At 37.5% G+C, this 13015-nt stretch overlaps 2 protein-coding genes across 5 annotated transcripts in view; one reads left to right on the forward strand and one right to left on the reverse strand.

The window, feature by feature from the left end:
• slc29a3 (solute carrier family 29 member 3) overlaps nt 1–13015 on the reverse strand; it is a 45864-nt gene that overhangs the window by 22040 nt on the left and 10809 nt on the right. For 2 of the 4 annotated variants that reach the window (XR_014533283.1, XR_014533284.1), the window contains exons 5-7: nt 12518–12680; nt 8581–9912; nt 5246–7041 (exon numbers count right to left, since the gene is read on the reverse strand). Coding sequence is in view for 1 of the 4 variants with exons in the window: in XM_083540042.1 (XP_083396168.1) it covers nt 9273–9912; nt 12518–12680 (803 nt within the window). In the remaining 3 variants the exon portion in view is untranslated. Of the gene's footprint in view, nt 1–5245; nt 9913–10313; nt 12681–13015 lie in introns of those variants that run through there. The other 2 variants (XM_083540042.1, XR_014533282.1) reach the window with 2 other exon arrangements.
• On the forward strand, nt 134–2439 carry mgme1 (mitochondrial genome maintenance exonuclease 1). Its single transcript, XM_083540081.1, has 4 exons — nt 134–956; nt 1174–1396; nt 1666–1798; nt 1903–2439. The coding sequence occupies exons 1-4, from the start codon at nt 464–466 to the stop codon at nt 2053–2055; spliced, it is 1002 nt and encodes a 333-aa protein (XP_083396207.1). The 5' UTR covers nt 134–463; the 3' UTR covers nt 2056–2439.

Raw genomic sequence — 13015 nt, forward strand, 5'->3', positions numbered from 1 at the left:
TGCGCTATATACTAGTAGTTATACTGGTGTTCCTAATAAAGTGCGTCGTGAGGATAAAACTTGTAGCAGTATATGTTATTGTTGGTATGTCTGTTAAAATATTTACTTTACGTTTTAAATATATAGGCTTTTCTATGATACTAAAAGTACTTTATTTCATGATTGCCGTAAAATAATTAAATATTTATATGGGTTATTGTAAATTAATGCTTGGGGCGGAACATTTGTTTATACAAGTTGTAGAGAGAGAGAGCACATATTACAGTTACACAGCGTCATTGTGGGAAATGGTGTTTCAAAAGTGGAAGTGAGTGTATTTTGGCTTAATTTTAAACTACATGTCCCGACCGCTTCATTAATCAAATGGAATTTGTGAGTAGTGAAAGTTTGTTAGATTGGTAATAAATGTAATAGCTCTGGGCGGTGTATGTGGACGTAGCATTTCGCTAAAACGGGAGCCAAAATGCGGGCTTGCAGACTGTGGCTGCAGCCGTGTGGTGTGAGCGCTCTGCTCTCTGGACGCTCGTTTTTCTCCTCCCCTGGCTTGCGCGCGCGTAAGAAGAGCAGCCACTACAGGGATGTAGACTCTGAACACTATTCCTCGCTGGTGAAAGCGGTGGTGTCTATGAGAACCAGCTCTCAGACTCCAGAAAGTATTGAAAACGAAGATCAGTGGCTTTACGGAGCGATCGTGAAATGTAAGCCTCGGGAATGCAGAGCGCTGAGAAACCCATGGCCTCTGTTGAACGATGTAAAACGTGTCCCTGATGCAGAGAACGTGGAGGGAAGCATGACTCAGATAAGATTACACAGAGCTTCAGATCACGCCTCTATACCAAGTGTAACAAAAATACTCCAAAAGACAATGTCAGCCCAGCAAGTGTTTTATTTGGAGCGATGGAAGACGAGGAAGATCGCTGAACTTGGTGTGGAAGGTTTCAAAGAATACAGCAACAGTAGGTTTTCCACCATGGTGTCATCTGCATATTTTATTTTTGTGCCCAAGTAAAGCTGGAACCAGCTTTATTATCAAAGCGCCAGGAAGTTTGATCTTTGCCTGAATTTGATGGAATCACTTGTTTCTCTTCCAGTAGGAAAGCGAATGTTGTCTATTGTGTCTTCCTTGTGTTTGTGTGTTTTTTTATTTTTATTTTTATTATTATTTTTTTTTAGATCTTTTCACACAGGGGAAAGTGTTGCATGAAGCTGTTGAAGAAATTTTAACTGGAGGAAAATACCTAACTCAATACCACGAGTGTCTGGAAAACGTCTCTGGGTATTTAGAAAGTCTCAGTTATGTGTTGGAGGACGTTACAGGAGTCAAAGCCATCGAGAGTGTTGTGCACCATCGGCCCCTGCAGTACCTGGGCATTGTTGATTGTGTTGCCATGTACAAGTGAGAATTAGTTGTTTCAGCTCGGTAGTTTTAAAACTGTAAATGTCACTGGATTACAGGTGAACAAATACATTTCCAGTGGCTATTTCGGTTCATTATTTTTTATGTTTATTGCCAAGCAAAATTACACTGCCTGATAAAAAGTAACCGTACTATGTAAACTATAAACATTAAACTATGTAAAGTATGACCATGAAATAAACTACACAGCCCTTTTGCTCATTCTATATATTTTGGCTATTACAACTAAAAATGTTCTTAATATACAGGAATTCCCTGTGTGCCATAGAATGGAAGACATCAGAAAAACCAAAGCCTTTACTTTACAACACATATGACAACCCCTTGCAGGTGGCTGCCTACATTGGAGCATTAAACAGTGATACAAACTATAACTACCAGGTATGTTAATTCATATTTTTGTGAAATATTGTGAAATTACCCCCCCCCCATTTAATTGTGCTGATACAGTTAGTTATGTTCTAAATGTTTTTCTCCATCTGTAGGTGTACAGTGGATTAATTGTAGTTGCCTACAAAGATGGCTCACCAGCCCACTGTCACTTCCTGAATGCAGACCAAGTGGTACAGTACTGGAATAAATGGCTTTTCAGACTGGAGGAATATATGGAGCATGATATGTCAACCAGTTCTAGCTAATAGATCAAAAGCAACAGTGTTCTGTTGCAAAAAGGGTTTACAGACTCCATGGAAAGCAGTGTTTTATTTTATTTGATCAACTGCTCCTGTCTGGAGTTTTTATTTTTTATTTTTTTTCTTCACAGATGCTTTATAAAATACTTTATTTACGTATTTTATATAATTTCTGATATACAATAAAGTAATACTTGAACTAGTTTTTATTGAATGTTTGTGCACCAGGAATGATCTCGGATTTATTGCTGGCATGTGGTTTCAACTCAAATAAATAATGTAGTTATATGACCACATTTCTTGGCAATCATTTGTCATATTCATAAGTTCTGATTTTAGAATAGTGTTTTTATTTGTTGCATTGTTTGCATTTCAAATAAAATAAAATAACTTTTTTTTCCCCCCAGCAAGTTACTTGGTCCATAGATTCCTATAGAAATGTAGGTAACAAAGTGGTAAAAGAAAATCCTGCCAAAAGTATTTTCTGGAAATAAATAAATAATATTAATAAATAAAACATTAATTACTGATCATAAGAATTCATATAGAATCATTAGTGATTAATGTGCTGCTTTTCTATTCTGTTCAAGTTAGTACAGACGTTCAGAAAGATCAAGCAGCAGAGAAACACATGGAAACAATTAGGAAATATTTCATGGTTTCATCTTGGAACTGGGGAACATTTATCTGTAAGACAATTTTTTTTTGATTCTTCCCATTACAGCATTCTGCATTCTGAGATCATTTTCTTATCACCATAAATGTAAACAGTGCATATGTGCAAAATTATAGTCTTACTGTCAGTTCAGATCAATTTGGTTATTCTTCTCTGTTCTCCTCCATCTGCAGTGTTTCAGCTCAGCCTGCAGACCCTCTGCACACGGTCTATATACATTCACTATCCAGTTTATTTTTATATTTATTTACTAATTTGTGCAATTATTTAGTCAGTCATTTGGCAGCCTCGCCATGTATAAAAGCATTTGGGTACAAGCCAGCAGCTTCTGACAATATTCACATGAACCATCAGAAAACCATCAGAAAAATATGATCTTTGTGACTGTGTTGGTTACATTATTGGTTCCAGGGTGTTTGTTTAGTGTTGTTTTATAACTTGTGTTTTGGGGTTTTCACACACCCCAATCTCTAGAATATAGTCAGAAAGCTGCAATAAAAAAAAAAGACTCCAGTGAGCAGCAGCAGTTCTACAGATGGAAATGCTTTGTTGATGAGGGAGGTCATCAGAGGATGGGCAAACACTTTCAAGCTAACAGAAAGGTGACAGTAACTCACATAACAAATCGGTAAAATTGTGGTAAACAGAGCCCCCTGCTTTGTGTCGACTACAGGCTGCAAGCCTGATAACTGATCAACTATCGCAGACGGAGTTGTCCGCATTACCTGACGTCCCACCTCGGTTTTGCCACGCCTTCCTGTGGTAACTCAATGATAATATGATCATTAAACTTTAGGGATTGTAGAGAATTTCCTCTGTAAACACTGCTACAGCTTTTTCATCCTGTTTTCTACATGGGGATAATTCAGAGTATTTGCTAGACATATGGATAGTCCAGATAGACAGATAGTATTGATCTTAATCAACCTTAGTGATGTCACTAGTGATGTTCCACCACATTTTTAAGTTTTTCCCTGAGAAAACAAAAATACAGAAATACTTAGTTTGTAACCAAATTAACATAAATTTTGATCAGTAGTGTGATTTTATCTGTAATACCCACTCATAATGATCACAATTTGATCCAATACTTACATTCAGTTAAATATAGTCACATTAAAACGGTCTGTAACTATCTCAGATCATCTCATCTAAAACAAGCCTTAATCATTATTTATGCACCATGCATTGACGCATCAAATGTACATCTCCAATAATCTCCTGAGTTATCAGCTATGACTGGATCACCGTATGACAAAACTTGATCAACATACCACTTCACTTCAGATAATGAGGTTTTAGAACTACCACTGTGGTATAATGATCATACAAGTACCTTAAATGTAACTATTTGAATATTAGAACATAAATGTTGTCCAACCCTGTACTTTACAATATCAGATAACCATGGTTTAATTTACCATTAAAAGATCAAACTAATTTCACTTAATTTCTTATCAAAATGAGAAATCTCATTCTCATCTACCCATTTCCTGTTTCTTCTAACAGGTAATACAAAAAAAATAAACCTCTTCTAAAAATAAAGAATTTTTTATTCAGAACTGGTAAAGAACTGATAAATCAGTTACAGCCCTGAGTGGCTCAGGTCTTATATGACTTCATTTTCAGTTCGTAGATGCAATTGGTGACTTCCCAACACTTACTAAGATAAAGTTTGATGGTGTTTGGTGTTCCGCAAGAATCCATCATAGACCGGCTGCTTTGTTTCAGCATAGACAGAGGAGACATCGGCAGTATAATGTTGAGGAATGTGTAAAGAACAGTGAATGCTTTATCAACTCAATTCTGACAAGCCAGAATTATGCACTAGAATAATAAGCAATAATTATTCTCAATCTTTATTTCACAGATTATTGTTATGCTTACAACCCTGTAATGTTTAAAGGACTTTAGAAGCACAATCCCAAGATACTATGGATTCATTCTCTCTCTCCCCCCTCCCCCCCGCCCCCTCCCCCCCCCTCCCCCCCGCCCCCTCCCCCCCCTCCCTCCCGCCCCCTCCCTCCCCCCCCTCCCTCCCCCCCCTCCCTCCTGCCCCCTCCCTCCCCCCCCTCCCTCCTGCCCCCTCCCTCCCCCCCCTCCCTCCTGCCCCCTCTCCTGCCCCCCCTCCCTCCTGCCCCCTCTCCTGCCCCCCCTCCCTCCTGCCCCCTCTCCTGCCCCCCTCTCTCCCTCCCTCCTGCCCCCTCTCCTGCCCCCCTCTCTCCCTCCCTCCTGCCCCCTCCCTCCTGCCCCCCTCTCTCCCTCCCTCCTGCCCCCTCCCTCCTGCCCCCCTCTCTCCCTCTCTCTCTCTATCCCTCCCTCTCTCAGAATAGCTGACGTGTGTACTGCAGTTTCCCTTTTTCCCTGTGTAACATTCACTTTAGTCACAGTCAGCTCTCAAAGTCATGAGACACAACTCATGATAATAATAATCTTCCTGAGTATTTGTATTTTTTTTTTTTTTTTAACCATTATTATATTTGACCAAATTCCGAAAGGTACATGACTCACTGCAAACCATTTTGATAACATATTTATTACAAAACAAAAAGTCCAAATGTTTCTTTTTCTATCACAATAAAAATATTCCAATCAAAGTATTTTGTCATATTATTTAATAATTTCACATATATTCTAACTCCTAGTTTGCTCCCAGGCTCTCATAGCAGACAACTCAGCTGTCACTAATACAGTTAAGGAACCATTATAGTTTACACAAAGCTTCAAATCCCACCCCTAACCTACACAATCAAACATTTTCCATCAAATATTTTTTGCATTTTGTCAAAGACAGTATGAGGATGTGGTTTATTCCTTGTTAGCCAAATACAACTTTTATCCAACTTTAGTTACCTCTTCTGATTCTTTGTAACTTAGACAATTTAAACTAAATATAAACTTCATTTCCCCAAAGATGCATGGTATTAAACGGATCAGTTTCAATGCATTAAACTTTGTGAACTGTAAAATTTGTGAAGCTGCATCTAGGTCACTAATTGGAAAGGAAAATGAGAAGCACTTTTTTTATTTGCAGTTTTAAAACTTATTTCTGGGTACTTAAATGTGTTTTATATGCTATAGGGTATATGTATCTTCTGGGTATTCAATTTCAATTTCTAAAGAGATTTTGAAAATAAAAGGGACTGTTATTTTTTTTTCTTCTAATTCTCCAGAACTCCAGAAAAACAAGCCATTTTTCAGTTTCTTCATGAATGCATGGAAAAGAAAATCAAAGGGAAACTAAAAAGGAAAAAATGCTTAATTATTTATGTTTAATTGCAGAACTGCAGAAGCAATACATCACAGCAGTTTCAGGACAGTCACACCAAGCCAGCAGCTTCAGATCAGAAGTAGCTTATGTGCAAATGTAAGTTGGAGATAGAACTCAGTCCTGCACCATGTTTAGTACAATATCTTACATTTCTTGCTGAAAACCGCACTGTTTTCCAATATGTACACACCAAATTCATTGATATTGAGGAAGATGACATTCCTAAAATCACATTAAGGTCAGAGATGGCAAATGTACACACATCCTTCACTCAAGCACAGATACTCATGTTTTAAAATACTCTGGTAAAAGTTGAAGTACTGACTACACTTAGTTAAAGTGCATGTACTTAAATAAAAAGTAGTCATTACTACTACCAGTTTTAGTGTCATGCTGGTAACTGGACCTCACATCATATTAATATATTAATAAAACTGAATTTCAAATTTTGTTATCTAATGAATGTAACCAGGCTGAACAACCACCATATAGAGCACAAGCAGAGAAAAGATGATGATGATCAGGTGATCAGGAAAGTCTCTGTTCTCAGTCATGTTTACATCATTGACTCCCTCTGTCTCATCCATGTTAGCCCCATACTTCTTGTTGCCTTCTGCCCTGCTCATTGTTAGCTTCATAAACTAGCCTACGTCTGTGTTGTGTCAGAGCCAGGAAATGATACACCAGTGGTAGACTGAAAAAAGCAGTGCAATGACAAGAAATAGGTTGATGGTCATTTTGACACTTTGCCCTGGTTGCATAAAAATGCAATCGAATTCCTGTCATAAATTGAAATAGTAATTTTTCTGTTTTAGTTTCCCTATGATTTTCTTTTCTGTGCATCCACAAAGAAAAAGAAAAATATCTTGTTTTGAGATTCTCTTTCTAAAATAAAAATTGAAATTCCAGAATGTACATGGACCCTATATCCAGTCAAATTAAATCTTAAGGATAATTTGATTTGTAAGTAATTTTAATCAAATAATGGTGACAACGACTTTTGTCTGTGGTGCTACCAATATTCAAAGTAATGTTCTGATTTGTTCTAAATACATAAACACATACAGTATTGTTCAAAATAATAGCAGTACAATGTGACTAACCAGAATAATCCAGGTTTTTAGTATATTTTTTATTGCTACCAGTTAATTGTTACCAGTAGGTGCAGTAGATTCTCAGAAAACAAACAAGACCCAGCATTCATTATATGCACGCTCGTAAGGCTGTGCAATTGGGCAATTAGTTGAAAAGGGTGTGTTAAAAAAATAGCAGTGTGGCATTCAATCACTGCGGTCAACAATTTTGTGAAAAAAACAGGTGTGAATCAGGTGGCCCCTATTTAAGGATGAAGCCAGCACTTGTTGAACATGCATATGAAAGTCTGAGAAAAATGGGTCATTCAAGACATTGTTCAGAAGAACAGCGTACTTTGATTAAAAAGTTGATTGGAGAGGGAAAACCTATAAAGAGGTGCAAAAAATTATAGGCTGTTCAGCTAAAATGATCTCCAATGCCTTAAAATGGAGAGCAAAACCAGAGAGACGTGGAAGAAAACAGAAGACAACCATCAAAATGGATCGAAGAATAACCAGAATGGCAAAGGCTCAGCCAATGATCAGCTCCAGGATGATCAAAGACAGTCTGGAGTTACCTGTAAGTACTGTGACAGTTAGAAGACGTCTGTGTAAAGCTAATCTATTTTCAAGAATCCCCCGCAAAGTCCCTCTGTTAAAAAAAAGGCATGTGCAGAAGAGGTTACAATTTGCCAAAGAACACATCAACTGGCCTAAAGAGAAATGGAGGAACATTTTGTGGACTGATGAGAGTAAAATTTTTCTTTTTGGGTCCAAGGGCCACAGACAGTTTGTGAGACGACCCCCAAACTCTGAATTCAAGCCACAGTACACAGTGAAGACAGTGAAGCATGGTGGTGCAAGCATCATGATATGGTGTTGGGCCTATTTATTGCATACCAGGGATCATGGATCAGTTTGCATATGTCAAAATACTTGAAGAGGTCATGTTGCCTTATGCTGAAGAGGACATGCCCTTGAAATGGTTGTTTCAACAAGACACTGACCCCAAACACACTAGTAAACGAGCAAAGTCTTGGTTCCAAACCAACAAAATTAATGTTATGGAGTGGCCAGCCCAATCCCCGGACCTTAATCCAATCGTGAACTTGTGGGGTGATATCAAAAATGCTGTTTCTGAAGCAAAACCAAGAAATGTAAATGAATTGTGGAATGTTGTTAAAGAATCATGGAGTGGAATAACAGCTGAGAGGTGCCACAAGTTGGTTGACTCCATGCCACACAGATGTGAAGCAGTTTTAAAAAACTGTGGTCATACAACTAAATATTAGTTTAGTGATTCACAGGATTGCTAAATCCTAGAAACGAAAATGTTTGTACAAAATAGTTTTGAGTTTGTACAGTCAACGGCATACACTGCTATTTTTTTTAAACACACCCTTTTCAACTAATTGCCCAATTGCACAGCCTTAAGAGCGTGCATATCATGAATGCTGGGTCTTGTTTGTTTTCTGAGAATCTACTGCACCAACTGGTAACTTGTTTGCCACATAGCAATAAAATTGTACTGCTATTATTTTAAATGTATTATAAATACATTTCTTGTTTGTGTGGAATGTTGCCTCCAAAACCAGACTTTTCTTAGATTGAAGCTGCTATAATGATGATTGCAAGATCAAGGAAAATTGTGAAAATATTGATACAATTCTATTTATCATAATTTAGATAGCAGCATGTCCAATCTGCAAGTAATCATCTTAAAACCATAGACTTGTGTGCGACTCATGAAAATTCCCAAATTTTCTACCTCTGAGGTAGGGCAGGAACATGCAGGTTTGGCTATATCTCGAACCCAATTACATATGTATTTAAAACCGAAAAGTAAGCTTTAGCAATGCACAAATTACTTAGAAAACAAATTTGCAAACATTTTACAATATACTAGAATGAATGAATATTTAAACCTGCACAAACAGCAATACATGGAGTATAAACCTGGTCTTAAAATAAAAACAATCAGTTAAACTTGCTATCTAAAATATTTTAAAAAATCCATAAAAAGGTGTATTTCATTACAGAGCCTAATTATACAATTTATAAAGTTTAAGACTGAAGATATAAATATTAGTCAACATTTCCCTCAATTAAAGGTATCAAATAGCAATCATTGAGAATACAGTGGAGCTACATGTAAACACTTAAAATAAGATAATTTTAAAGAACTGCTTAAAGCTTGCTACAGTCATAAAATATAAACAAGCAAAACAGAAACGGCAGAACCTACTGCAAGCCCCGCTGCCAGGAAGAATGACATGATCACACCAGCTGGTTCTGCCATGTTCCGCGGCACAACTTTGGGCCCATACATCATGGTCAGCGTACCCAAATATCCATTGGAGAGCCCCAGCAGGCAAACAAACAGCACAGGGAAGATGTCATGGGCAAAAAATACTTGGTGCAAATGATACCGAGGCTGGTAGTTGCAGAACATAAAGAGTGGCACTAATACACTCCTGCAAACCACAAGGATTGGCAAGACAGGGCTGGTCGGGCCAGGAACCTGCAGCCAAACAGTCATCTGTCTACCACAGAAGTCTGCCACATTGTACAGAAGGAAGCTGGTGAATGGAACAAAGTAGGTGTTGCTCCAGGGGCTACCTGAGTTTTTATCCACTGACTGGATCCCTGAGGAGATCGCTGGAAAGATGGTGATAGAAACGAAGAAGACCCAGAAGACATATAAGCTCAGTTTCCACATTTTTCTCATGATTGGTTTGAGTAGCGGGACAGAGTTGACAGCTGGGCTGCTTGTGGATTCTGGAGTGGATGGAGAGATATCAGATGTGGTGGCAGTACCTGTACAGGAAGCATCCAGGTAGTATCTGTAGCAGATGCAGATAAAAAAGATATTCATATGCATGTGGACTCATTAATAATTGGACAGTGGCACAGTTTTCTTAATTTTGCCTCTGTACATAACCACAGTCCATATAAAATGAAGCAAAATGTGATTAAAATGTAAACTTCCAGGTTTTATTTCAGTTACTAAAACAAAAACATTACATTATTTTACAGCCATTTTACCATGGTCCCTCCATTTTTACAGGCTTAAAAGTAACTGGACAAAGTAACAATTTCAATTATGAGAATTATTTTTCATACTTAGATGTACAAACCTGATTCCAAAAAAGTTGGGACACTCTACAAATTGTGAATAAAAAAGGAATGCATTGATGTAGAAGTTTCAAATTTCAATATTAGATGACATATTCAATGTTTAAACTGAGAAAATGTATAATTTCAAGGGAAAAATAAGTTGATTTAAAATTTCATGGCATCAACACATCTCAAAAAAGTTAGTTTTTCAACTGTCTTATGTCTTCTTTGTCGCCTTTTTTCTTTTTATGATGTGCCAAATGTTTTCTATGGGTGAAAGATCTGGACTGCAGGCTGGCCATTTCAGTACCCGGATCCTCCTTCTATGCAGCCATGATGTTGTAATTGATGCAGTATTTGGTCTGGCATTGTCATGTTGGAACATGCAAGGTCTTCCCTGAAAGAGACGACATCTGGATGGAAGCATATGTTGTTCTAGAACTTGGATATACCTTTCAGCATTGATGGTGCACTCATGCAACCCCATACCATCAGAGATACAGGCTTCAAAACTGAGCGCTGATAACAACTTGGGTTGTCCTTATCCTCTTTAGTCCGGATGACATGGCATCCCAGTTTTCCAAAAAGAACTTGAAATTTTGATTCGTCTGACCACAGAACAGTTTCACACTTTGCTACAGTCCATTTTAAATGAGCCTTTACCCAGAGAAAATGTCTGCGCTTCTGGATCATGTTTAGATATGGCTTATTTTTTGACCTAAGAGTTTTAGCCGGCAACGGCGAATGGCACAGTGGCAATGTGACAAAACCGACAATGTTTTCTGAAAGTATTCCTGAGCCCATGTTGTGATTTCCATTACATTAGCATTCCTGTATTTGATGCAGTGCCATCTAAGGGCCTGAAGATCACGGGCATCCAATATGGTTTTCCGGCCTTAACCCTTACACACAGAGATTGTTCCAGATTCTCTAAATCTTTGGATGATATTATCCACTGTAGATGATGATAACTTCAAACTCTTTGCAATTTTTCTCTGAGAAACTCCTTTCTGATATTGCTCCACTATTTTTCGCCGCAGCATTGGGGGAATTGGTGATCCTCTGCCCATCTTGACTTCTGAGAGACACTGCCACTCTGAGAGGCTCTTTTTATACCCAATCATGTTGCCAATTGACCTAATAAGTTGCAAATTTGTCCTCCAGCTGTTCCTTACATGTACATTTAACTTTTCCGGCCTTTTATTGCTACCTGTCCCAACTTTTTTGGAATGTGTAGCTCTCATAAAATCCAAAATGAGCCAATATTTGGAATGACATTTCAAAAATGTCCCCTATTTTATAGATAACATTTGATATGTCATCTATATTCTATTCTAAATAAAATATAAGTTTATGAGATTTGTAAATTATTGCATTCCTTTTTTATTTACAATTTGTGCAACCTTTTTGGAATCGGGTTTGTAAGAAACAAGAAAAATGTCAGCGGTTTACAGCCCTAGCACTGCACAACTGTCACTGCTGGACCCTTGAGCTAGGTCCTTATCTCTGGGTCTAGGGCAGACCCTGTGCGCTGACTCAGACTTTTTAATGTGACAAAGCTTCTGTTTTCCACTGTTCAGAAATATGGCAATGAAAAAGGCATATAAATCTTTGTCAAATGAGTGTAGACCCAAAATACCTGGTCTAAATGTTTTACTTGTTGAAACATTTCTATAAATTTCTTTTGAAGAAAGTTTCAAGCTTTACTTCTTTAATACTTCGTACTTAAATATGTACACTGCAAATTTCTCTCTCTTTCCAGCCGCTAAGCATTTAACTGTTGCTCTTTCATAAATTGTACCTATCGACCTACATATTTTTATGTCAAAAACACATTTTGCATCAAGTGTTGATTACAAAGCCACATCAGCGTCATGAAACCAAGTCTTTCTGCTGACCGCCTACGGTTGAAACTAGACATAATTCTAAAGCAATGCTTCCTTATTTCACTCTTACTCTAGCAGTCTCTCTCTCTCTCTCTCTCTCTCTCTCTCTCTCTCTCTCATACTTCCCCCTGAAGAGTGTGAACTACATGTACTTACAAGTGACATAATACCTTGTATTATTTTACTGTTATTTGTTGTTACAGATTTCGTGACTTTAATCTGATTTCTGACAACCTTAGGAGATAAGATAATGTGCTTTTCAGATATTAGTTAAATTGTTACATTTTTTTAAAAAATTTATGAGGAAGTATTTACAATTGACAAGCAGCATGGAAATAAATGAAAATTACTTCTTTCTAAAATGTTTTAGATTGTAAGGTTTCTTTTAAAAAGAAGGCAACATTATGGTATGTCCTCAGTAGCAGGGTAATGGAGGTTAACACACCTGGAGTAGGCCAGTTTGGGCAGCAGCAGGTACACGATGATGCAGAACAGGATGAAGATGTCAGCAGTTAGGAAGTAAGCCAATGCACTGCTGGTTACATCACTTGCTGCAGCCAGATCCACTATGGAGGCTACTGCACTCAACGTGCCACCCATTGCTTGACCTGCATACAATGTCAGCATCAAAAACAAAAAAATAAATTTTCTGATGTGAAAATATCTAAGTATACCTATTTGGGATAGATTTGTATGTAAAATCTAAAAAATATTTAGGGTGAAAAAAGTACACACAACTTCAAGTTCATAAAATTCATCTTGTTCCTCAGCTCATTTATCAAAATTGTCAGATGCATGATACAAGATAAATGACACAAAAATCATCTAATTATCTAATTAAATTATTAGGAAAATTATCTATGATAGCGGTCTTACTCATGTATACAACCGTGACTGTATCTTACTATATTTACAGTTTTCTACAAAGTAGGGCATTCATTTA

Source organism: Silurus aristotelis (assembly GCF_946808225.1).
Source record: "Silurus aristotelis genome assembly, chromosome: 4".
In the NCBI taxonomy this organism is placed as follows: domain Eukaryota; kingdom Metazoa; phylum Chordata; class Actinopteri; order Siluriformes; family Siluridae; genus Silurus; species Silurus aristotelis.

Bases quoted from the DNA above. Each gene is read 5' to 3' on its own strand.
- mgme1 (XM_083540081.1), top strand. From the start codon at position 464: ATGCGGGCTTGCAGACTGTGGCTGCAGCCGTGTGGTGTGAGCGCTCTG. The intron at 1,397-1,665 runs GTGAGAATTAGT...CTTAATATACAG, and splicing joins GATTGTGTTGCCATGTACAA to GAATTCCCTGTGTGCCATAG. The intron at 1,799-1,902 runs GTATGTTAATTC...CTCCATCTGTAG, and splicing joins ATACAAACTATAACTACCAG to GTGTACAGTGGATTAATTGT.